This window comes from Pseudorca crassidens, chromosome 17, assembly GCF_039906515.1.
Source record: "Pseudorca crassidens isolate mPseCra1 chromosome 17, mPseCra1.hap1, whole genome shotgun sequence".
Taxonomy (NCBI): domain Eukaryota; kingdom Metazoa; phylum Chordata; class Mammalia; order Artiodactyla; family Delphinidae; genus Pseudorca; species Pseudorca crassidens.
Window position 1 is genome coordinate 73022600 of NC_090312.1, and position 24896 is coordinate 73047495.

Sequence of the window (24896 nt, forward strand, 5' to 3'; positions counted from 1 at the left end):
CTTCCCAAAAATCTAAGCTAAACTTCTTAATCCTATAATCTTGAGAGCCACCCCCTCTCAAAAGATGAGTCCCATTGCTAACATTTACTAAAAAAGGGATTCCAATCCCAGGTAACAATGCCAAAATCAAGACAATTAGAAAGAAGAGGTTCAAGCTCAAGGAGCCGAAGGGAAACAGGATTAATAACAGCACCGACCTCACAGGGCCCTGGTAATTAAATTTTACTTGCAAAGCAAATCACTGAGAAGCAGCGTTAGGTGCACAAGCACTCAATAAACGTTAACCACTAACCCGCACCGAGTAAAAGGAAAGGTGCTTCGGAGGCTTAGCCAAGCAGCGGAGGGCGGCTGATGGGGAGGCAAGGCACGAAAACCGAGGCACAACTGGTCTGTGGGCACTGTGGGTGGCGGCTTCCTTAGGAAGCGTCAGCGCGTTGTCAGGCAACCGGGTCTCAACAGCACCCGAGGCGGTGGCTGCAGCTGCGGCCCCGGGGTCCAGACCCGAGTCCAGACCGCACAACCAAGGCACCGCCCCGGGCCGGCATTGCAACAGCGAGACCCTCACGCACAGTGAGCCTCGTCCCGGTCCCGGGTCCCTCGGCCCTGCTGCTGCTAGACTCCAACCCCGTAACTCGGGCACCGCCCCTAGCCCGGCGGCCGCGAGACCTCAGTCGGCGGGGAACCGCTACCTCCACCCCAACCCCGTTACCCCATTCCCCGGGACCTCGGCCAGCCCGGCCGCCGCGAGACATCCGCCCACGGCGAAGCCCTGCCCTCTCCCCAGGGCCGAGAACCCAGCCCCGGCCACACCCCACCAGGCCCGCTCCCCACCTGCGGCCGACGGACTCTAACTCAGGAAAGCGGGCTCCCGGACTTGCGTGGGGGAGACGCACAGCGCTCCAGCGCGGCTCTTCGCGGTCCGAAGAAGTGGCGGCGGTCGCCTAGCGCAGAAACAGGCCGACTGACTGCCTGGCCCGGACTCCACCTCTCAGGCCGAGCCCTCCGCCCGCCTTCGCCAACGGCCAAGCGCGGCCCCGCCCCACTACGGCCGCGGGGCAAGGCCACGCGTCCGGGGGCGCCCCCTGCCGACCTGGAGGCCGCAGGACGCCCGGCAGTTTGCAGGGCTCGCCTATACCTGGCCTGGGTACTCAGCCACCTGGTTCCCCTGCTCCGCCTGGAGACTGTTAAACCGTGGGGGACACGTCCCCAGGCTAAATTGATTCTGTCCCCTCCAAACCTTCCAAGCCCCAGCCGGCCTGGGTCAGAGCTTGGTGGGGGGGCGGGGGGCTGGGGCGGCGGGGGAAAGGTAGGTTTGGTAGTGATAGAAAAACTGTTGGCATACCTCTCCGGGTCATCACTGCTCTCCCAGCAGTCGGGTCAACGTTTTGTCCTAGGCTTTTACTACTAATTTCAACATATTCAGTTCACCCAATATTTAGTGGCCATATACTACCGCTAGAAAAGAGATCTCTAGCTTCCCAGGACAGTGGGACTAAGAGTCCTTTATCTTAAGTTACTTTGTATAAGGGTTTGAAAGACAAATTATCTTCAAATGTAAGTTAATGTCAAAAACCTCAGGTGGGTGTGTGGACTCCATAATTCTAATGGTTCATAATTCTAAACCAAACGGTTTTTTTTTCAAGTATCACAATGTTTATTGATAGATACAAGTATATATAGTATATATATATAATATATCAAGTATATATACTTGATAAATTAAGTAGACTTAATTTCAATACTATAATAAGAGGGAGCAATTCAAATTCCCACCATCTGTTTCACAACCACAAAGACCACTTCAAGGGCATTTACGATCTCTCAAAACTGATCAGTTTTGTGCAAGTAAACCATGTTTCTTTTAAAAAGACTTGTGCACTTGCCCAGGCTCAAGGTTATTAAAATCTAGCACATAAAACCCATCACTAAAAAAAAAAAAAAAAAAAACCATCACTAAAGGTAGAAATACAGGCAATATACTATTACGGCAGCAACTATCAATTACAGTTAAGAATTTTTCTGTAACAACCAAATGGATAATCAAATATTGCAACAACTCAAGTATTACTGAGCAAAGTGCATTTCTACAGTATTCATTGTTGCTCTTCCGTTTTCTAACTTAAAACAGCCTATGATAACTGGCAGCAAAGAAGGTCCTTGCAATAGACTGCCTCCGCCTGAGAAATTACAATGTAATTACTGCATGCTGCTAATATACTATCTAAACATTGAAGATACTCCTAAAATATTTGATGGTAGACTATGATTAATATATTACACTACAAAAAAACCTTATGCAGAAGGAAATACTAACTGATGTGCTTTAAATATTGTGAAAACATTACAGTGGAATGAATTTTCACAGTGGTTAGGTCAAGTGCAGTTACATCACAGCAACAGTATGTTTTGCACAACTTAAGGCTTTGGCTGGTTCTTTTAGTCAGCTTCTTCCTCTGATTCTTCTTCAGCAGTTTCTAGCCAGGTTAGCCACTGATTCAACTGGAACAAAGCCTTGCCTTTCCCTGTAAACTCTTGGGTTATATCTTCTTTCCAAGCCAAGAAAGCGTCTTCTTAAGTAATTTCCATGTCATAGAAGTGAAAAAAACGCAGAGTAACATGCCTTTTGGGAAGTTGCTCTTGTATCAGTGCACCTGAAGCGCATAGAGGGCAGTGACTTGTAGCTCAACGTGATCATGAACGAATTTCTGCATTACTGGCTTGTTTTTCCTGCTCTGTTCTTTGGAAGGAGCAGAGGAAGACTCTGTTTCATCACTGAGTGGGTTTACTTCACTAGAAATATAAGATGCTAGGCATTAAGATGTTCACAGATCTTTTACCTACATGAAGTTTGGAAGACATGTTGTCTTTAATCCACTTATATATGGTTTGAGGGGATGGATCCAACTTTATTTGCTTTAACAGTTCCTTCTCCAATTTGAGGAGTGGGAATAAGAAACTCAGTGCCTTTCCTTCCAAGATCTCCAACATGCGGTCCTTATTCTGATCAATTTCTGGGAGCATTTTCTGCATACTGACGTTGCTTTGTTGGGAAAGCTCTGTTAACCATTCTCGATCTTGTAAGTTAGCTAACTGCTGAAGACAAAGTAAGAAGAGAGGAAAAATACTTTGTATGAGGGTTTGAAAGACAAATTATCTTCAACTGGACGTTAATGTCAAAAACCTCAGGCGGGGGTGTGGACTCCATAATTCTAATGTTTTTGTCTTAACTAAATGTCACACAGCTTTTTAGGAGTAGCGGATACAACTCAGAGCGGAGTGCCCTGCACTCTGAAGCTTACAGTGAAAAAAATACTTCCAAGTAAACAAATACATTATTTCAATGCAATGTAACAGTTACAGAAGCACCTACAGACATTTAGAGACACCGTGGAAGGAAGATTACTGGAGAGAGAAGAAAGTCAAGAAAGACTGCATGGTAGAGATCGCTGAGCTGTGTTTTTAAATATTAATATGAGCTCCCAGTCAGAAAAGTAAGGGGAGAGCACTTCAGGCAATGCTGACCACTTATGCAAAGTTTCAGGGTAACTAAAGAAAGATGAAGCGGGAGAGGTGAACTGTGATGCTTTTTTTCCTCTTTTTTCCCAGCCAAAACATTCCTGAACATCTGTGGTAGGTGTTACGGATAAAACAAGGAATAAGAGACCTGGTTCCTGTGATTTGGAGCTTGGAATCTAGTGTGGAGTGGGGGAAAGCAAGAGAGGAAGAATACCAAAAAGCAGCAAATAAATGAAACGGTTAAACACTGTATTAACTCTTGGATGACAACAAATAGTCCCCGTAGACTAATCCGGCCTCGGGGACAGAGGTGGTTCTATAGATTAGTGCAGAAGATTAAACTGTGAACTATTTTAATAACTGGGTACCGGACACTTTCAGTACACCAACAGCTCGCATAGATGTTACTTTTTACAAAAGCGCCAACCGACATGACCACAGCGATCCACCAGTTTCCACAGCCCCCTCGGAACGCCAGAGAACGCCCCTCTAGAGAAGTCTAGGGCCCGGCCAGCACGCGCCCTCAGGATTTTACTCATGTGCAGTAATTCACGTGTTATTCTCTCAAAACCAGCATTCAGAACCACTTACATGTCAGTTTTTCCACAGACATCCTTTATTTTTTCTAAGTCTTTCAACAAACTTATTTCGTTTAAAGTACATACACCCACACAAAAATGCTTCTCTCCCCCGTCCCAGCTTAAGGATCCACCCATTTTTAACATGGCGGAAGCCGAGCCTGCGCAGTCCGAACGAATTCCAGTTTCTGGCATAACGTTACATGCCCTTCTTCCGGTGCGGGAGGCTATACCATTCCCTGCGTAATCACCGTTTTTGTCCCAATTCACACGTACAATTTTCCAAGATCATGCGTTCTCATTTCAGCCATAAAAAGATTCCTCTGTCTCTACTATTGCGTAACTGCTGTTTATACCGTCGCGTTCTCGAAGGACCCCCGCCATTCCCGAATGGTCCGTACCAACTTCACCTCCGGTGCTAGGTGTCATGGCGGCCTCGAAAGTCTAGTGTGGGTTTGCACCTGTGCTGGGGCGGGCCCGGAGCCCACAACCGGAAACCCAGCGAGGTAAAGTTGCGTCTAGATTGTGGAGGCAACAGCTTCTCCGATTCCTCGGCGATGGCGGCTTCCGGGAGTGGTATGGCCCAGAAAACGTGGGAATTAGCCAACAACATGCAGGAAGCCCAGAGTATCGATGAAATCTACAAATACGACAAGAAACAGCAGCAAGAAATTCTGGCGGCGAAGCCCTGGACTAAGGAGTGAGGAGGTCCCTGGCGAAACGCAGGGGAGGGCGGGGTGGCGGGAGTCTAAGAGACCCAGGGGGAGTGGGAGTTGGAGGGGATAGAGAGCTTGTCTTTTCATGTGCAGGGAGGAGAAAGAGTAAGCGTCTGAGAAATTTTGCTTTACCTTTTTATCCCCGCAAGTAGAGCCTAAGACCCTCCACTGGGGCTTGGTTGATTCCCCTTTCTGTCTCTTTTACCCGTTTGCCTTGAGAGAATGGAAGAGGAAAACGACAAGCGGTGATTTGGGCTTTCACTTCTTAACACCCGTATTGTCACAATATGCTCCACACTCTGCCTTGAACCCTGTGTCGATATATACTTTGTTGGGATCTTCCGCCGATCTCAGGCTGGAGACTGCAGCTATCTTCTTTATCTCAGGCTGGAGACTGCAGCTATCTTCTTTATCTCTTTAAAAGCTAGCCTATAACCTTTTAGATCTCTAATTGTTTTTTGGTTGCTGGTAATTATTTCAGAAACACAACGAGGCTCTGGTCAGTCTCCCAAAATGTTACTCCACCAGTTCACATAAGCCAGAAATTATATCAAAAGACCTTAAGATTCTTAGCCCCTTAGCAAAACTCCTGTGTCCCTGGGAGTGATGACAGGTAGAGGATTCTTTACCCACAGCATTTATCCTTTTCTGAGAGCAGATATTGTTAGGGAGAGAGTAAAAGGAGCACAGTCTCTCTAATGGATAGACAGGAAAGTAGTGGTCAACAAAAAAAAACATATTTCATCTGTCTCAGTTTTTTACAAGGCAAACTTTAACTGTCAGTATTCGGATTCAGCAACGTTTACTGAGTAATTACTACGGGCTGAGCATTGAGCTACGAATTTCCATGTCATTAAATCTTCATGACAACCCAGTACTGTATTTTTATTCCTTTTTTGCATATATGAAAACAAGCAAATATAGTAAATAACTTATTTCATGATTACACTGAGGCAGCGAACTCTTAAGTGAGCAACAGTCAGACCTAAGATCAAATCTCACAACTGTCACTAATTAGTTGATTGACCCTACAAAATTTACTTATCTTCATTTTTTTAATCTGTAAAACAGAAATAAGACCTACCTGGTTAATTATGTCATAAAGATTAGATGAGGTCATGTATAAAAAAAGGTCTAGAATGTATGTAATAGAAGCACAATAACTGTGTCTGTCTTTTTTTCCCCAGTAGATAGAGGAGCGAAGATTTTAATTCATATCTTGACTCCCAAGACCAGGTCTCCATATTTTTCAGTCGTGATTGAAATCTGTGGGCAGACATCTTAAAAAGGCTTCTCAAAGACACTGACCACTCTTTACAGACTGGTTAGTTTGCCTGGTTGTCTGCTATTTCTATAACAGGCTGTGCACTTAGGTTGATATAGCCTGTTAAATATTTGGAAACTATCAGCTTGCCTCACTGTGTGATTGTATCTCTAGTTATATTCATCCTAGCTGTCTTGAGCTCCATCAGTGAGACTGAAATGTAATTTTATTCAACAGTAGTTTGGTCACATCCACAGATGACAAACTGAAATAGCCATCATAGTAGAATTAAAGATATTAAGGCTACATTTTGCATTTTGAGGCTAATACCACAGAGAGAAGCCACAACCTTCAACACACTGTTCTTTGAGAGTACTGTAAAAGATTGGTTAATAATGCTAATAACAGCCCGCACTTAAAAAGTTTTAGTATGTGTCAGGCACTAAGATACGCACTTTATATACGTTATTTCATTTACTCCATTTCCTCCTAACAATAGCTCTATGAAAACAGGCACAGATGTTAAGTGGTTGTCTCAAGGTCACAGCTAGGACATGGCAGTGCAAGGATGCAAACCTAGGCAGATGGATGTCAGAGCCCACATTCTTAAGTGTTAGGCCAGAAGGTTAGGCCCAAGAGTAATGAAGCACAGCCATCCAACCAGATTCAGAAACCGAGATTTTTTTTCTCCATTACTTTTGATTCCAAAAGTAATGGAGAAAAAGTCTATTGAACTGGTCATGTAATTCCCTCCTATCTACTTGAATAGCATATTTTAAAACTATTTCATACTTTTCCCTTCCCCCCGTGGGAAGTACTTGCCACATTATGACATGTTTATCATTTCCATCCCCCTTCCAGAACTCTGTCCTTTTCTACTTCCTTTTTCTTTCCCACATTCTACACTTTCTCCCCATTCCATCAATATAAATTCCTTCAATACTTATTTGTTAATCTCCGCAAAAACTTGTATTGAAATTGTACTTATATAAGAAAGTTAATTACACCATGCCTTTGTTTTGTAGTCACCATTACTTTAAGTACTGCAAAATCTCAGCATTGGCTCTACTGAAAATGGTGATGCATGCCAGATCAGGAGGCAACTTGGAAGTGATGGGCTTGATGCTGGGAAAGGTGGATGGTGAAACCATGATCATTATGGACAGTTTTGCTTTGCCTGTAGAGGGCACTGAAACCCGAGTAAATGCTCAGGCTGCTGCATATGAGTACATGGCCGCATACATAGAAAATGCCAAACAGGTAAAAATGCTGTTCCTTAAAATTTGGTAACTGCAAGAGTCTCACAGTTACTTTTGAGTTTCTAAATTTAAAACTGTTCTCTCTACATTAAAGTTTATATTTTAAGTTACTACATTAAAGTTTATATTTTAAGTTATTCTCAACTATATATAATGTATATGAGATTAGCATGGATTTTTTAAAATAAATTTTCACTCAGGAGAATAGATCTTAAAAATTCTCATCACAAGAAAAAAAAATTTGTAACTGTGTGTGGTGATGGATGTTAACTAACTACACTTATTGTGGTGATCATTTCACAGTATGTACATATATCGAATCATTATGTTGTACATCTGAACTAATATGTGTCGATTATATCTCAATTTAAAAATTTTTTTACAATTCTCACATTCATTATGTGTGTGTGTGTATTTAAAACCAAAAATTTGGAAACAACCTAAATGTACCTGGATATCAAGATGATTAAATCATCCATACAATGAACTGCTAGCCAGCCTTTAAAAAAAATAAGAACTAGTTATCTATATATTTATTTATATGAAACAAACCCAGAATGTTTTGTTGAGTGAAAAAGTAAAGTGTAGAACACTGTAGGTGGTATGCCATTGTGTGTTCTTATTAATCTACATAAATGCAAAGACTATATATTCTATATGCAAAGAATAGCTCTAGAAGACAGGTATGTAAGCAGCTGCCTACAGTAGTAACATCTGGGCTGAGAAACTGGTTGAGGGGAAGGAGGTGGTAAGGAGACTGAATAACCTTATTGTACGGGTATCTTATTAATTTTGTGCCTTGGGCATGTATTATCTAAAATATATATATTTTTAAATTTAAAAGCAGCATATGCTTTAACTATTCTGAATACTATTATTTTACTGTAAGACTATGTAAACAGACAAATCACAGGTGTCTCTAAGATTAAACAGGAACTTCAAGCTCTTTTGCCCTCTTCATTTGTTAGGTCGGCCGCCTTGAAAATGCAATTGGCTGGTATCATAGCCACCCTGGCTATGGCTGCTGGCTTTCTGGGATTGATGTTAGTACTCAGATGCTCAATCAGCAGTTCCAGGAACCATTTGTAGCCGTGGTAGTAAGTATTTTTACAACCACTTTTAATTAATTTTCATGAAGATTTACTAAAGCAAGTATACAGAGAAATAAAAACAGTGTGGTAAAGAGCAAGGCTCTGGTGTCAGTCTGCCTAAGCTTGAATCTGAATTCCACCTCTTTGTAGCTGGAACTTTGAACAAGTTACTTAACCTCTCTGCATCTCTTCCCCCACTCTGTAAGATGATGGGTATACACAGCATCTATATCTCAGTTCCCTGCACATAGTAGGCATTCAGTCAATGTTGACTGAATTGATTAAATCAGGAATTGCTAGAGCAGCTCTTGCACTGCTCAGTGTTTTAGATGCAATCCAGGTTACTATGAGGAAGGTAGAAATTGTTCATCTATTAAAGAAAAAAAAACTTGAAAAAGATGAGCAAATCTTCAATTAATACTCTTAAATAATATAATAACTAGATCTAATCTCTAAATTAACGATGAGATTTCTATACTTAACCATTCTGTTGAACTTCCATGGTTTTTCAATTTGGTTATTTTTTTCCCTATTATATGATTATTTTTAATTATGTGTGTGTGTGCATATAGTGTTATATGTACATAGGTATTTCTAGGCTTATAATGTTTAAACAAATAGAAGTATATAGTGATTTTATAATCAGCAGATATTAAATATATCTTTCTTGTAGATTGACCCAACAAGAACAATATCTGCAGGGAAAGTGAATCTTGGAGCCTTTAGGACATACCCAAAGGTAATTTTAAAAATTATAAGTCCCTATAGTTTTTTAAATTTTAAATATGTGATTTATTTTTAAAAATGTGTTATGGTATCTCATTTTGTCCTAAAATAATTTAACAATATTTACAAAATAGAAGTCAAACTACCACAAATTGCCCTTAGCAAAAGACAATACACTTGTGCTGCATATTGTTAATTTTATTTCAAAAGCAGTCTTCATTTGTTAATAAGTATTTGTATGTCCATGGCATTCTGATGGGTACTAGAGAAACAAGTTAAATCCATCTACTTCCTTCCATGCAATCTGAAATAGATATGAGCAAAAGTATGTATCACCTGAGGACAAGAAAAATGAATCTATAAGCCAAATCCAGCCTTCAGCCACCAAATGGGGTTGAGGGAGGGTATAAGCAACATACTTAATATTTGGGGGAGTATTTGGCTCCCCAAAATTAATGTTTCTATAAATAGAAAGCTGCATAGAAAATATGTTTTTCCTCTGTTTTGTTTTGTTTAAATCTTCTATTTTCTTCATTTTTGTTTAGGGCTACAAGCCTCCTGATGAAGGACCTTCTGAGTACCAGACTATCCCACTTAATAAAATAGAAGACTTTGGTGTACACTGCAAACAGTAAGTAATTTTAAAATGTATCTGATGCCAAAATCATCATAAGAAACCTTAGAGATCATCCAGACCAAGCCCCTAATTTTATAGATAAGAAAAAAAGTTCAGATGAAATGCATTTCATAATCTTTTAAAATAATAGTAAGAATATACAAATTTAGGATGATGTTTGAATTTTATTAATAATTGTTTTAATCTAACATGTTATTTACCTTTCACACATACATAAACACTTTATCAATGTACCAGACACTTGGCCCGTTAATGAATTTAACAGTTGAGAGAAGTTGTATTCAGGGCCAGCCTGATACTGGCATTTCTGCAGCCTTCAATGTATCCAGTTTCCACTTAGCAAAAATTCTCCCCAAACAGTTTCACTCCAAAAGTTAAAGAAGCCATACTAAAAACTACTTAATTGTATACTCCTTTAAAATAGTGAATTTTATGGTATGTGAATTATTGTATACATCTCAATTTTTTAAACTGCTAAACCAGTGAAGACAGTCATCTCCACCTTCTAAATGTATCTTACCACCTCTCTTACTATCACCTTGATCCAAGCCACAGCCATCTGGAGCTTAAATCAAAGCACTAGCCTTCTAGGTGGTCTTCCTCCTTCTGACCTTTACCCCACCCCTTAAAGGTCTTTTGTCAGCCAGACAGATTCTATTAAAATGTGAGTTAGACCATGTTCCTCCTTCTCAGAATAACTTACCGTCTCACTAAGAATAAGATCTATAGTGCTTACCATGGACCACACAACCCTATGTAGTCTGGCTCCCACCATCTCTCTGAGCTCATTTCCTGTCACTGAGCCTTTGCTCTCTCCATTCCAGCCATAGTGGCCTCATTATGGTTTATCAGATGTACTAGGCAGGCTCCTGCCTCAGGGCCTTTGCACTTGCTGATCCCTCTGCCTGGAGCATCCTTCCTTATTTCCATGTGACTCACTATTTCAATCAACCAGTGTCTGTTTAAGGGTCACCTTAACAGAGAATGTTCATTGATCACCCTATTTAAATTAGCACCTTCTTGTCACTCGGTGTTACCTTTCCCTGCTTTATTTTTCTTCTTAGCACTTGTCACCACCTTATATGTTTTTGTTTCGTTGTTACTGACCTCATTAGAATGTGAACTTCATGAGAGTAGAATCAATTCACTGCTGTATCCTAACATTTAAAATAGGACATGGCACATAGAAGGGTGGGCACCCCCCCCAAAAAAAAGGAAAAATGTTGCCTAAATGATTACTAGTGTCCCTTTGTCCATACCTCCCATCCCACTTCAAGGAATACCTTAACTACCCATGTGCTACTACTGCTTATTTTTGTGTTTAGAAATTCTTAGAAAATTATAGAATTTCTAAAATTTAATTTTTAAATAGATCTGGTTTTCAGTCATCCCTGACATACTTCTGGAAAAAAAGGATTCTGTTTTATTTTTCAATGAGAGGTTTGGAATTAAATCACTTAATTTGCTCTACTGAAAAGAACTTAAACCATTCCTGTTTGAGAGAATTGCTCCTAAGCATGGAAACGCCTTTGCCGTGATACTTTAATTTTCAGAGTTAACAATTTTTTTCATTTATATTGAGTTGTGGTATCAAAAGCTTATACCTTTAATACCTGCTCTACTTCTATCACCACCAGCAGCAGCTTTTGAAACAAAAAAAGACTGCGGGAGTCTGTGCTTTCTGTATCCAAACAAATCTGCATTTCCTGTTTTTCTGAAATATAAGCCTATCAAAGAGGAGTTACTGCATTCTAGCTACCTGCACTGCTAAAGCGTAGAATTTTGAACCTGGAATTACTAGGATATTCAAAGATACTCTCTTACTTAGGATCAGTTCCTAAATAAAGAGTAAACTTTTTCATAGGGCAAATAAGTTGCTTAATTTATTTTTATTTCAAATCATTAATGAAATATAGTGCCAAGTTGAAAGAGCAGGGGTTTTGTACAGGCTCATTATATATCCATTTCCTAACTTATTTGACAATGAGCTATTATTTGTAGTTTATATTGAGCTTTTTTTTTCTTTTCTACATTAAATTCTAGATCATAATCCAAAGTTTGTTTTAAACATAGAATCTAATATAGATACTAAATATATTTAACTTTGAAGAGGCTTAGTAAAAATAGGACACAAAGTGTTTTTTAAATTAGCTTGTATGTTATCAGTGTTATACAGGCACATAGTTTAAAGAGTCAAATGGTTCTTTGAAATTTATTATAAAATAAACAATCTTGTACCATTTCCTTTTGCATCTCCCAGAGGCAGTCACTTAAACTATTATAGTTATTCTGTTTAAGTATTTACCCCCGTATCTTCAGACAGCATGCTGATAGTGCTACTTCTTGATTTTCAGTTCTAGGCAGTATCTATTATTGACTTCCCATACAGAAGATGAGGCTTTAGCTCCACGAATAATTTTGAATATTCTCCTTGTTTTCAACTCTGCTACTGAGATTTGCAGCTAATCACTACATAGTAGACCAAAAATTTTCATTGCATCAACCTATGGAATTAAAACAGTAATAACATTAAGGTGGTCCATATATTTTAAAACATGAAAGTCTATTCTAGACCCTCAAGTTTGAGTTCCCTTATTTTCCATCCTTTATAAATCTAAATATCTGTTACTGTGCTCATCCTCTCATGTCTTTTTCCCTCAAGTATCAGAGGTACAACCCCTCCTTTCTAAAACTGACCTTTCCACTTGAGCCCCTGCCTCCTCTCCCCATACCTAACCCCCTCAACTCCCAGGGCCTCACTTCTTAAACAATGTCTTAAATGTCTACACTCTGGATATAACAATTAAGACCGTGAGGTTTTGATAATAGACATAACTTAACATATCCTTTTGCTGCTACTTTCTAATTCTGTGGCTTTGAACAAGGTCTTTACTCTCTAGAGTTGTTTCTTCGTCTGTAGAATGGGAATAATAAATCCCTCCTTGTATGGTTGTAGGAAAGAATAAATGAGAATGTATGTAAAGCACCAGGACATAGTAAGTGCTCAAGAAATACACTATTCCACTTCCACATTTCACTATAGCTATGTCCCTTTCATATACACATATGCATGGATATCTTAATCTTGAACAAGCCTTTACTTAGAATTATCTTTAAATTCTTACTCTTTTTTTATTTCTTCACTCCTGAATTGAATGAACAAGAATTTTTTGTCGTATCCATGTGTGCTTATCTTTTACACCACCAACCTGAGTGTAAGCCTTTATCTCCTCACATCTGCCACGCTGCTGTGGCATCCCTTGTGGTATCCCTGCCTCCATTTTGTCTCCTTTAACACATCTTACCACAGCCAGCTTTCTAAACCACCTCTTTGGCTATATCATTGATCTGCTCAAACACTTCTATGAGTCCCAAGTACCTAGAAGATCATTTCTTAGCCTTTTATGTAATGTCCTCTGCCAGCTAGACCCCAACATAGCTTTCTAGGTTTCCCTTCACATAATTCTTCTGCTCCTGCTAAACTGTCCAGGCAAACTGATTAATTTATTATTCCCTTCACGACTTTCCTTTTTGTGAGTCAGTGCTCTCTGCCTAATACTACCTCCTCGTTCTCAGCATATCCATACTATAGACTCATGTAAGGGTTACTCTAAATTCTGCCTTTTCCCTGGGGCTTCTCAGGCAGTTCTGTCTATACTAAGAGTACTCATTATCTCTAACATTCAATTGGCAGATTAATTTTAAATATGCACCATAGCACCACTTGTTATTCAACATATATCATTATATATTTAACATTTTGTGGATTCACCCCACATTTCCCATAAAAATGGTAAGCTCCTTAAGGTAAGCAAGTCCCTTGTGTTTCTTTGTATCCACTGATGTACAGAACATAATGAGATATTTATTATTTTTATTTATTTTTTATAAATTTATTTTATTTATTTAATTTTGGCTGCCTTGGGTCTTTGTTGCTGCGCGCAAGCTTTCTCTAGTTGCAGCGAGCAGGGGCTACTCTTCATTGCGGTGCGCGGGCGTCTCATTGCAGTGGCTTCTCTTGTTGCAGAGCACGGGCTCTAGGCATGCGGGCTTCAGTAGTTGTGGCTCTCAGGCTCTAGAGCACAGGCTCAGTAGTTGTGACACACGGGCTTAGTTGCTCCATGGCATGTGGGATCTTCCCGGACCAGGGATCGAACCCATGTCCCCTGCACCGGCAGGCTGGTTCTCAACCACTGCGCCACCAGGGAAGCCCCTGTGATATTTAAGTATTTATTACTTTAAAAAAATATATATGTTTCAGGGCTTCCCTGGTGGCGCAGTGGTTGAGAGTCCGCCTGCCGATGCAGGGGACACGGGTTCGTGCCCCAGTCCGAGAAGATCCCACATGCCGTGGAGTGGCTGGGCCCGTGAGCCATGGCCGCTGAGCCTGTGTGTCCGGAGCCTGTGCTCTGCAACGGGAGAGGCCACAGCAGTGAGAGGCCCGCATACTGCCAAAAAAAATTTATATATATATATATATATATATTTCAGACATTTAACCAAATTTTCCTTGCTATCTGTGATTATAAATTAGGTACCTTTGGAAGCAGCAGTAATTCTTTTATGTGGCTTAAGGACCTACCTTAAAGTTTGCTTTTCCAAAAAGCAGTAGGTCCTTATTAGGGGATTAAAAAGGGAGGAATGGGGAGTCCACATGACATTTTCAGGAGCTTTTCCTTTGTTTTTGTTTTTTAATTTTTATTGGAGTATAGTTGATTTACAATGTTGTGTTAGTTTCAGGTGTACAGCAAAGTGAATCAGTTATATATTTTTGATATTTTTTAAAAGCCTAACAAAAGTTATAGTTGACCCTAGAGAGGTAGTTCATTAAGTTTGTGTGCTATTGGCCGGAATTTATGAACTCAATGACATGGATAAACATATGTCATTCAGAAGTGTTGATTAGTTCTTGATAATTTCTTGGGAATTTCTGGGCTCTACAGAGGGGAGAAATATAACAACAATGTTTATTTAGTTATCAGATTTGAAACCATACCCCTAAAGAGTAAGGAAACCGTGTTTACCTGTTATTCTATTAGACTAAAAATTAAAATATGACTATTTGGATATGAAATGTAATTCACTTAAATTTGGCCATAACCTTTATATGATGTGGTTGAATTTTTTTCACTCACTATATTTGTGCTTTTGTTTCATAGATATTATGCCTTAGAAGTCTCATATTTCAAATCCTCTTTGGATCGCAAATTGCTTGAGCTTTTGTGGAATAAATACTGGGTGAATACGCTGAGTTCCTCTAGCTTGCTTACTGTAAGTACTATACTTGCAAGGAATGTGTTTGAATTTTTTATCAATCTATGTAAGTTGTTTAATATCTGAAACTCTTTTTCATGGAAAGGCTATATCTGACTTGGCCAATATATTAATTAGGCCTGGGGGCAGATTCTATATGACCAGAGGTGGATTGTGATACTAGGCCAAGCCAAGATCTGTGTTGTGTACCACTGAGACTAAGCCTAATATATATACAAATATAGTGGCCAGATGAGGGTGAGGTCTCCCCCTGCCTTGAACAGACTTACAGAGAGAAAAATACAAATACTGTTTTTTGTTGTGTATGTCAGGTAGGTCTCTGGTTACAAGTGACAGGAGACCCAACCAAGCTGGCTTAAACAAAAAAGAGAATCATGTAAACTGCAAAGTGCAGGAGTAGGGCTTACTTCACGCACAACCTAAATTTGCATTCAGACAATATTATGAGGTCTTGGTCTTCCTCTCTCAGCTTTGATTTCAAGTCAGTTGGCTTCAGTTTCAGACTTCATGTGAAACCAAGATGGCAGCATTAGCATAGATCTCCCAGCCTCTCAGTTTCACACTGAAAAGACCAAGATACACACATAGCCCCACATATTCCCAAGCAAAGCCTCATTGTGTCTGGAGTTTTGTAGGTCACATGCCCATCCTTAAACCTGCTCTGGGTGAAGGGCATGAACACCATGAGTTCATGGGCCAGGGCAAGTGCTTTACTGCTGGGCTGGGGTAGAAGAAACTCTCAGGAGCATGTGGACTAAGAATGTCCTCAGAAGGAAATCAGAATATCACTACCTTAAAGCAGCAGATGCTAAGCAGAAAAAAAAAAAAATAGTAGTGAATATATCATTAAAATCTAACATTTAGAAGAATATTTATTTAACAAACTTCTATCTAGAGCTTAGTAAGGAACAGTTTTGTTTTGGATTTTTTACTTTTTTTTTTTTTTTAAGTAAGCTACTTCATATAGCACAGTATAACATAGTGGTTAGAACCACAAAATTTGGAATAAAATAAACTCAGTTCAGAAACAACTCTGCCACTTTACTAGCTGTGTGTGACCTTCACAACATTATGTAATGTGACTAAGCTTTTCTAGTCTAATGATAATAGTACCCACATTGTTAAGTACACTGAGATTATATGAAATATTTTATATATAAAGTAATTAGCAAAGTACTAGGCATATAGTAAAGCCTCAATAAATTATTGTTTGTTTGATTCATTGTATTCATGGGAAAAGACCTCACTTGAGCATATTTACTATGGTTTTAAATATAATTCTGACAAGCTTCCTGTTATTTCTTTCTTTTTTTTTTTTTTTTTGCGGTACGCGGGCCTCTCACTGTTGTGGCCTCCCGTTGCGGAGCACAGGCTCCGGACGCGCAGGCTCAGCGGCCATGGCTCATGGGCCCAGCCGCTCCGCGGCATGTAGGATCCTCCCGGACCGGGGCAGGCGGACTCTCAACCACTGCGCCACCAGGGAAGACCCCGTTATTTCTTATCCTCAACAGTCAGAAATAGCAAATTAGAAGGAAAGAGAGTGATCATAATAGCAAACATTTATTAAATGCTTCCTATGTACCAGGCATGGCTAAATGCCCCATATGTGGTGTTTCCTTAGAGGCAAGTACACTAATAGCAGCCAGAAGTGACACATGATGGCAAGGGGAGGAAACAGTAAGACTGGAGCTTTCTGAACCTTTGTATAAAAGCATACAGCTCTGGGCTTCCCTGGTGGCACAGTAGTTAAGAATCCGCCTGCCAATGCAGGGGACACGGGTTGGAGCCCTGGTCCAGGAAGATCCCACATGCCACGGAGTAACTAAGCCCGTGCGCCACAACTACTGAGCCTGCATGCCACAGCTACTGAAGCCCGCACACCTAGAACCCGTGCTCTGCAACAACAGAAGCCACTGCAATGAGAAGCCCACGCACTGCAATGAAGAGTAGCCCCCGCTCGCTGCAACAAAAAAAGCCCGTGGGCAGCAACAAAGACCCAATGCAGCCAAAAATAAATAAATAAAATAAATAAATTTATTTTTAAAAAAAAAGCATACAATCCTGTTTACTCAGCCTGTGGCTGTCCCTGTATTCCAGAACTGCATATATTGAGGACATTAATAATCAAGAAAAGGTTAAATTATATTTAATTTAGTTTTTTTTGTAGTTTTATACCTAGTACATTGCATTACTAAGCATTCTAAGAAAAAATATATAAATATATGTTCATCTCTTTCCCCAGCTAAAGCATGTAATCTAAAAGCTACAAGAAAAAATTTATTTTCTGATTTATATTATTTCTCTGTGTGTTTGAAATGTAATTGATTTATTTTTTCATTTTAATAGGATAACTCTTTCTGCCATCCTACATTTTTATTGGCTTGAGCTAAATCTTCCAAATGTGACATGGTCTACAGATATTAGTGTTTTCTCCAAATCTGTGGGGGAGAATGTATTGGTGGCCTAAACCATTTAGATCCAGAATATAATTGCATCTTTTTAAAAATATCATAAGTTTGTAAAATCATTGGAAAGCTGGTAGCATTTTAAAGGGCTCTTTGTAGTAACTATGATGACAGCAAATAATTTTTTTTTTTTTTTTTTTTGCGCAAATAATGTTTTTAAATGTCTTGTGATTGAACTGTATTTCCTACACACTATTTTACAGACTGAGCAAATAGAATAAAATAAAGATATTCCAGTAAAATGTTTTTTAAAAATATTACAGTTAAGTATACATATGTAATTATTAATTTTTTTTGTTTTTAAAATGTATGAAATAGTAACAGCATATATAATATTTCAGCTTACTAAATGTGGGTATCCCTGTGAGTGTACAGCAATACTCTAAAATATAACTATGGCTATAGCTAGGTGGAGGGATTGGAGGTATTTCCTTTTTTTTTTTAATACTGCTCTACATTTTCCACATTTTCTGTATAACTATTAATTTTATAATCAGAAAAGCTAAAACAAATGTAATTTTTAAAATACTGTCATAAATACTAATTCTGGAAGTTCAACATGAAAAAGTAACAAAATTAGCTAACAATTATTAAGGCTTCACCAGGTGTCATTGACAGTCCTACGAGCTTTATATACATCACTTCACATAGCTTTAAGATAGAAATTATCACCTTCCTCCCCCATTTTCACAAGAAGACTTGAAGGCACAGAAAAGTAAAGGAGTTCTCCCAAGGCCCCCCAGCTAATCTGCAGCAGGCCAGAACCTGGATTCAGATCTGTGTACTTCAAAGCCTCTCATAATAACAAATATTAGATTTAAGCAGTCAAAAAGAACAATTCCAAATTTAATCTTGAAATTATAAAAGGTGAAAAACTCTACACTTGAACTGCTTGAGCTTTGGAATCAGTTTTTGCGAGTATAATTTGACTTCTTCCTTCACTGACTATCCACTTAGATTTCATAGTGGAATTATTTGTAAATGAAACGTTCTATATGGAAGAAAATTTACATACTTTTTTAATGATAGACTAGTATCATAGATTGACACAATATCATTTTCCCCACAGAATGCAGACTATACCACCGGTCAGGTCTTTGATTTGTCTGAAAAATTAGAACAGTCAGAAGCCCAGCTGGGACGAGGGAGTTTCATGTTGGGTCTAGAAACACATGACCGAAAGTCAGAAGACAAACTTGCCAAAGCTACACGAGACAGGTAAGTTAAGCAAATCTATTCCTACCTCTAACTTTTTTTCTTTCAAGATTTTCAAATAACAGGATTCAAATTCCTTACGGTTAAACTTATAACTTACAATTGTACCTGAATATTAATTTATTTGGACCTTTAAGAGTTCTCAAATGCAGGTTTTGACTTTGAAAATTTAGGAGACAGTAGGTACATTAAAGGCTGTTAAGGGTCTAGGTAATGTTATGAAAAACTTGCAGTCACCTTTTCCAGGTTCAGCTAGAAAGTGTAAGAAAGAAAACCAATCCATTGCTGGATCTTTAAACAAGAACAAAAACAAAACCTTGCAAAAGGATGTCCTCAGCTATTCTAACCTAATCATCATCTGAAGGATTAAATTAGGATTTAATTTTATCAAATTTCAAATTTTTATAAAGTTTTAAACCCCTAAATATCAGAGAAGTGATTGTATCTCTCTTATTTTTCTGAAATAATCCTTTATACAGTAATTGAGTATCCCATATTTCACTACAAGAATTTGTTAGGAACAAAGTTGGGCTGTGTTCTCTGATAACTCATGAAATAATTATGTGGTCCTTCAGATGCATACAGGATTGGGAAGACTACTAAATAACATTTACTTTCACAAAAATTTGAATTTTAATGTGATAATTAGGGGTAGAGAGGAAAGGAAGACTATGTTGACATCTATGTAAACCAGTACCTTGGTATCCATTTTAAGAAAAACTGGACTAGTTGATAGGAAAGAAAAGAGAGAAGGGAGGGTGCAAAGTGTATTAGGAGTAGAAGCCATCTTGGGTTAGAATGATCTCATTCCCTTCTTCTCCATGGGTTTTTAAAAGGTATAGAGGTAGTAGCCTGGATAAAAATTACATTTTTCTTTGGCACTAGGTCTTACTTTTGATACTTGCTCTGAGTATGTCATTTTGCTCATCTGTCTTTACATGTGTCTGATTTTTTAGTGTCTAATTTTATCTGCATTTACATCTCGATTTCTTATGAAGCAAAAATTTCACTGTGGGAATGTAGTTATGTAAGAAGAAAAGTAGGAAGGAGGAAAGTAGTAGTACAAAAGTAGAAAATTTTCCTTCTGGGAATAACTTTACAAGAATTGCATCTCTTCTGAATTTTGGTGGGTTTTTATTGTGTTTTTTTGTTTTTGTCTTTTTATCAATTTTAAAATGTAAGTCCTTCACCCACTAATCTAACTTTGGCTTTGAATTGTTTGAAGGATGTTTGTGATTATTTCAGGAAAAAAAGCATAAGATTCATTAAAATCATTTTTAAAAATTATTCTAAGTAATGAATAACAAGGAATAGCAGATTTTAATGTAACATTGGAATCAATCTATAATTATAAATTATAAATAACTTCGGTAACCTTCTAAAACAGAACTTTTCCCAAACCTTCTGACAAATAACAAAATTAACTGTTATGAATTATATCAAATTTTACATTGTCATTCTCTTGGGAAGGTGTTAGTAAGTAGTGAAATGATCAAAAGACATGCAGAAGGCTAAAAATCACTATAGTATACTATAAAGAGTAAACTATAAATTGGTATAGTATATTTTGTGGAGTATGAATAGGACCAAAAATCATTATTTGGGTGCAAGGATGGAAATGGGGGAGGGGGGATTTGCATGTTTGAAATAGTTCTCAGTTCTTGTGACATTATGTGATGTGTTTTTTTCTTTCCAGCTGTAAAACTACCATAGAAGCTATCCATGGATTGATGTCTCAGGTTATTAAGGATAAACTGTTTAATCAAATTAACATCTCTTAAAAAATCACTAAGTAGTACTTTTGCCTGAAAGCCAGTATGAGAAAAATACTCAAGTAACACTTTGAAACCAGTTACCAAAAATCTGATTAGAGGAATAAGGTGCTCTGAAGTATCCTAAATATTAACATTCTATAATAAAATTCTTTAAAATAAAATGGTTCTTTCATTGTTTTGTGGGAGGGTTACATTATTTTTCTAGTATCCTTTAATGTTCTTAAATATGAGAGAAAGAAATATTGTTAGAACCTTTCTGTTTTTTAAAGTCTTGCCTATATAAATTAGTCAAAAGATTGCAGCATTTCACTGCATATTATCAGAGCCACTTTTCAATTTGCCTAAACCTTCTTTTGATAGTCTGTTAGTAAAAATACAATTTAATGTAACATTTTTATGTTCCTGTGAAACACTGTCACACCATAAATTATTTTCCTGAAAATCAAATAACTTAAATTTGAGACAGAGCCTAGCACAGGTATCTAGTCATTCAAATATTCACCAAGTGCCTTTACTGTACCAGGCCTGGTTTTACTCTCGAGATATTCTGAACAAGACAGACCTGGCCACTGTCCTCACAGAACTTCCAGTGGTGGCTAAGTTAACAAGAACCTAAGTATACTGCTGTGAAGGGAGAAATAAAGTGTGCTGGGGAACTCTCAGGAGGAACACTTACCCCAGAGAGGAGTTACCCAGGTAGGCCTCCTGAAGCAAGTGACCTGACGTTAAGCTGAAATTTGAAAGATAGGAGGACTAGCCAGAAAAAGCGTTAAAGAGAAGCTATTACTTTCTAAACAAAGAGTACAGCGATATGTGGAAGGCCTGAGGCAGAGAGCAAGAACTTAGAACCTTCAAGAACTGAGATTCATTTAGATCTGAGAGTGTTGAGTAGTACATGGGGAGAGACAAGAGATGACTTTATTCATTAAGATGAGTATAGATTCTGCAGGGGCCTTTTGGACTTTATCCTAACAGCAATAGGAAGTTAAAAGAGTTTTAAACAACAGAAATGTACTAGACGGATATTTCTAAGAGCACTCTGTTAAGAAAGCTGTGGTCGAGGGCTGGATGAGATCAGATGAGATGCTTTGTGGAAATAAAGACTGAGAAGAGGGCCCAAGATATGGCAAACATCAAATTTAAAATGGTCAGAGGAAGGGGAGACCACAAGAGGTGACTTCACATGTGGCCCAGAGGTCAAGGAAAACAAAGTCTAAAAGTTTTTGATTAGATTTAGCAAGGAGGGGTCTTTGGTAAGATGAGGATGCCAGTTAACTAACATTAGTATCCAAATACTTTCTCAGACAGTTGATGATATAGTAGCGTTTTTGGTCTCATTTTATATCCCTTTAAATAAAAGCAGGCATCCCAATTTCAGATGGCTCAACCTCACCTCCATTTTTAGGCCTTTTTAAAAAAAAAATCATGACTGCCTCCAGTGAGCAGCTAAAAGCTGTGTTTACTGCCACAGCCTTCAGTGATACCAGCTCATACCGAGCCATTCAATTAGGAACAATAACAAGCTCACTGAGGTTTCTCTGACAGACATGATTGAAGGATTGAAGTTTTGACATGAAAGAGTGAGTCATTGAAGTTACCATGAAAACATACTAGCAGTTTTCATTCCAAGACTTGACTGTTATCCACATTTAATTTGACATTGGTGATCTAATCAATTAAGATATCTTGGTGTGATGGAAAATGCCTATGCTAACAACAGGGAATTGCCAGAAAAAGAAAACTTGTCAGTCCTAACTTCACTGGACTCAGTATTTCGGTTATGATGCCTTGGTTGCAAGTAATGACAAAAAAAAACAGTTGCTTAAACAAAGAGAATTTGTTGGTTCACCTAACTTCAGAGTCCAAACACTTATTTGGCTTAGGCATAGTTGGATTAAGCTTCCAGTAATGGTTCTCACAGCTCTGCCCTCCACATGTTGACCTAAACCTCAAGCTGGATTCCTCCACATTGGCTGTACACCACACCATCCAGTCACAGGGAAAAAGCTGCTCATGGTTTTCAAAGTAAGGTTCTGACTTCACTCTAATTGGTCTAACTTGGGTCATGAGCCCACTCCTAGGATTATATATATATAGTGACTGGTTTAGACCAATTAAGGGTAACTCCTGGAGCTGGGAGTGGGGTCAGTAACACCCAAAATTCATGACTACTACACACTAAGGCTAAATGGATACTACAGAGCAACCAACAACGTCCCCTCTGCTTAACAGTCCAGCCCACGCAAAAATAGCCCCACAAAAGAGTATTTGCATTCTATTGTAAATGCAGTTACTTTATTAAAAGCAAGAACCTTTATAAATATTTTTAAAGTATATCTTTAAGTTTTAATGTATTGTCATGATCACTTTTGATATAAGTGCTCTAATTCATAATACTGAGATTTTAGGAAATCAAGGGTCAATTTGCAGCCATCATTCAGAAACTAACTCATGAATTGGCATTCCTTTTTCCTGCAAAGTGTTATCTTACAGCCTTGAGCTATTCAGGAGCTGAAAAGGCCATTTTCTAAGTGAAGTCTGGTTTTTGTTCAGCTTTAAATTTTTTCAGAGATAATTTCTCAAGCTCTATGGTGATAATATACAGGAAATGTCAATCATCATCAAAAACTTAATCCCAATGTCCAAGTAATAAAATGAGCCAGAAGCACAGGCTGGAGCAGAGATAGAGAAGTCAGTGGATATGGGTTGGGGATTGGGACCAGATAAGGGTACAGCGAGATCCCAGAATCAAGGATGTTCCAACTTTTCCAGATTGTTTTAATATCTCAAGGTCCCAGTTCCAAACAAATCAACAACATTAACTTTGCTATATATTGTTGAGAATTTATGCATTTAGTATCATTTTTAGGTTATACTGTCCAGTTATATAAGTATGTCATTCACACATTTTATTTATTGATTAACAATAAGACACCACACAAGTTGTTATTTTGAAATCAGTAGTACTGCCAAGAACAAAGAGCCAACAGGGGCAGAGAAACCATTTGTGCTCCATTGTTTCTGAATTTGGAAAATTGGCTCTGAGACCAAACATCACGTGCTCCATTTGAGGGATCAAGTCTGAAGATTGTTGTCACAAATTAGTATGACTACCTGGTATTCAGGATTTTGAAAAATCACTGCATTGCATAATAGAATAATAAACTGCCCTATAATGCAGCCACTTGAAAATAAACACAGAAGAGCAGGAACATAAGTAACTTTACAACGAATCAGAGGAACTGTTTGGGAGTTGGAATGCTACATACTGCAGAGGTTCAGAGTTTCCAAAAACTGTTCTATGAGTGATGAGGTACAGATGCATAAGTCATGCATGCAGAGAAGAGTTCTTTTATATTGCTAAGTCTGCATTGTATCCACATGTAGCTGACTGAAATGAACTGAACACAGACTATTGAGTTTCCAAGGTTTCTTTCTAAATTTCTGGATTGTTTTAACTATAAACTCCAAAGATACATACATGGGTGAGCAATGTGTTTTTTTGTTTTTTGAAGATATAAAAATATACTACACGGAATGATGGCTCTGGTTTTGCTCATCCATATGATATAAAATAAAAGTTGATTATGTTCAAATTACGATGGGGTAATTATTTCATTCACTGTTTAATAATTGATGTGTCTATGTCACTGCATTTGAAAATTAAAAATCTAGTTTTGTGTTCTCTCATTCTGGTCAATTTTCAATACAGCAAATATCTTTCGCAGCAAATAAATTTACCTTCTTAGGACCAAGTGCTAGTTTAAGGACTTCAAGTAATTTGTTCTGAGGTAATCAGTCTGTAAGTTTCTAAAAATTTCTAAACCTTTTATCCAAATATTACTGGAAGAAATACCATTTATCTTTATAAGTAAAAAGTTGTGATCTACTTATTTTAGAAAATTAGTTACACGAAACTCAGATCAACTGTAACCAGACTGGCATATTTAAACTTTTGATCTCAGAAATCAGAATATTACAAAAATAAAATAAGGAACTCTGTCATTTCAGGTCAAATTTGGGAGGAAACAGCTAAAATCATAGCTTGATAACTAACACCAATGATTAATTGCTTTTTCAAATGTGGATTATCTTGGTGCCAAAAATTATGGAACAATTGCCTAACAAATTGGAGAGTCCCTGATGTCAGTACTCATATTTTCTTTGGATTATACTAGGCAATTATGCTAAACTTTCTAATGACTGAGTAAAATGGTATTGTGCCTTGGGGCACATTTTGATGAACTACAGTTGTACTTTTCATAACCTAAGAGGCATATGCATAAAGAAATACATTGTCAAGAACAGAGCTTTGTGACTTTTATGTTAGGTTATAGAGGGTTATAAATATCTATCATATAACTATGAATTTGCTTACCA

At 38.2% G+C, this 24896-nt stretch overlaps 2 protein-coding genes and 1 pseudogene across 10 annotated transcripts in view; 1 reads left to right on the forward strand and 2 right to left on the reverse strand.

The window, feature by feature from the left end:
• The window catches only part of CSPP1 (centrosome and spindle pole associated protein 1), a 195164-nt gene that overhangs the window by 111387 nt on the left and 58881 nt on the right, over positions 1-24896 (reverse strand). For 6 of the 7 annotated variants that reach the window (XM_067712143.1, XM_067712146.1, XM_067712142.1 and 3 more), the window contains exon 1: positions 832-1026. The exons of the other annotated variant lie outside the window; for it this stretch is intronic. The gene's annotated coding sequence lies outside the window, so the exon portion shown is untranslated. Of the gene's footprint in view, positions 1-831; positions 1027-24896 lie in introns of those variants that run through there. 7 annotated transcript variants of the gene reach the window in all.
• Positions 1716-3115, reverse strand: LOC137209845 (eukaryotic translation initiation factor 4 gamma 2 pseudogene; annotated as a pseudogene).
• On the forward strand, positions 4312-20677 carry COPS5 (COP9 signalosome subunit 5). Of its 3 annotated transcripts, none has more exons than XM_067712148.1 (8): positions 4312-4600; positions 7100-7334; positions 8302-8430; positions 9098-9163; positions 9696-9781; positions 14947-15058; positions 18596-18744; positions 20438-20677. In XM_067712148.1, the coding sequence occupies exons 1-8, from the start codon at positions 4485-4487 to the stop codon at positions 20520-20522; spliced, it is 978 nt and encodes a 325-aa protein (XP_067568249.1). In that variant the 5' UTR covers positions 4312-4484; the 3' UTR covers positions 20523-20677. The 3 variants fall into 3 exon arrangements, with proteins under 3 accessions (XP_067568249.1, XP_067568248.1, XP_067568250.1); XM_067712147.1 differs by having other exon boundaries at positions 4513-4794; XM_067712149.1 differs by lacking the exon at positions 4312-4600 and adding an exon at positions 4662-4802.

What these genes read in the sequence shown, in the direction of transcription:
- COPS5 (XM_067712147.1), top strand. Translation starts at nt 4,652, where the DNA reads ATGGCGGCTTCCGGGAGTGGTATGGCCCAGAAAACGTGGGAATTAGCC. An exon ending in TTTGGTGTACACTGCAAACA is followed by an intron (nt 9,782 to 14,946) that starts GTAAGTAATTTT and finishes TTTGTTTCATAG; the next exon opens with ATATTATGCCTTAGAAGTCT. An exon ending in GTTCCTCTAGCTTGCTTACT is followed by an intron (nt 15,059 to 18,595) that starts GTAAGTACTATA and finishes TTTTCCCCACAG; the next exon opens with AATGCAGACTATACCACCGG.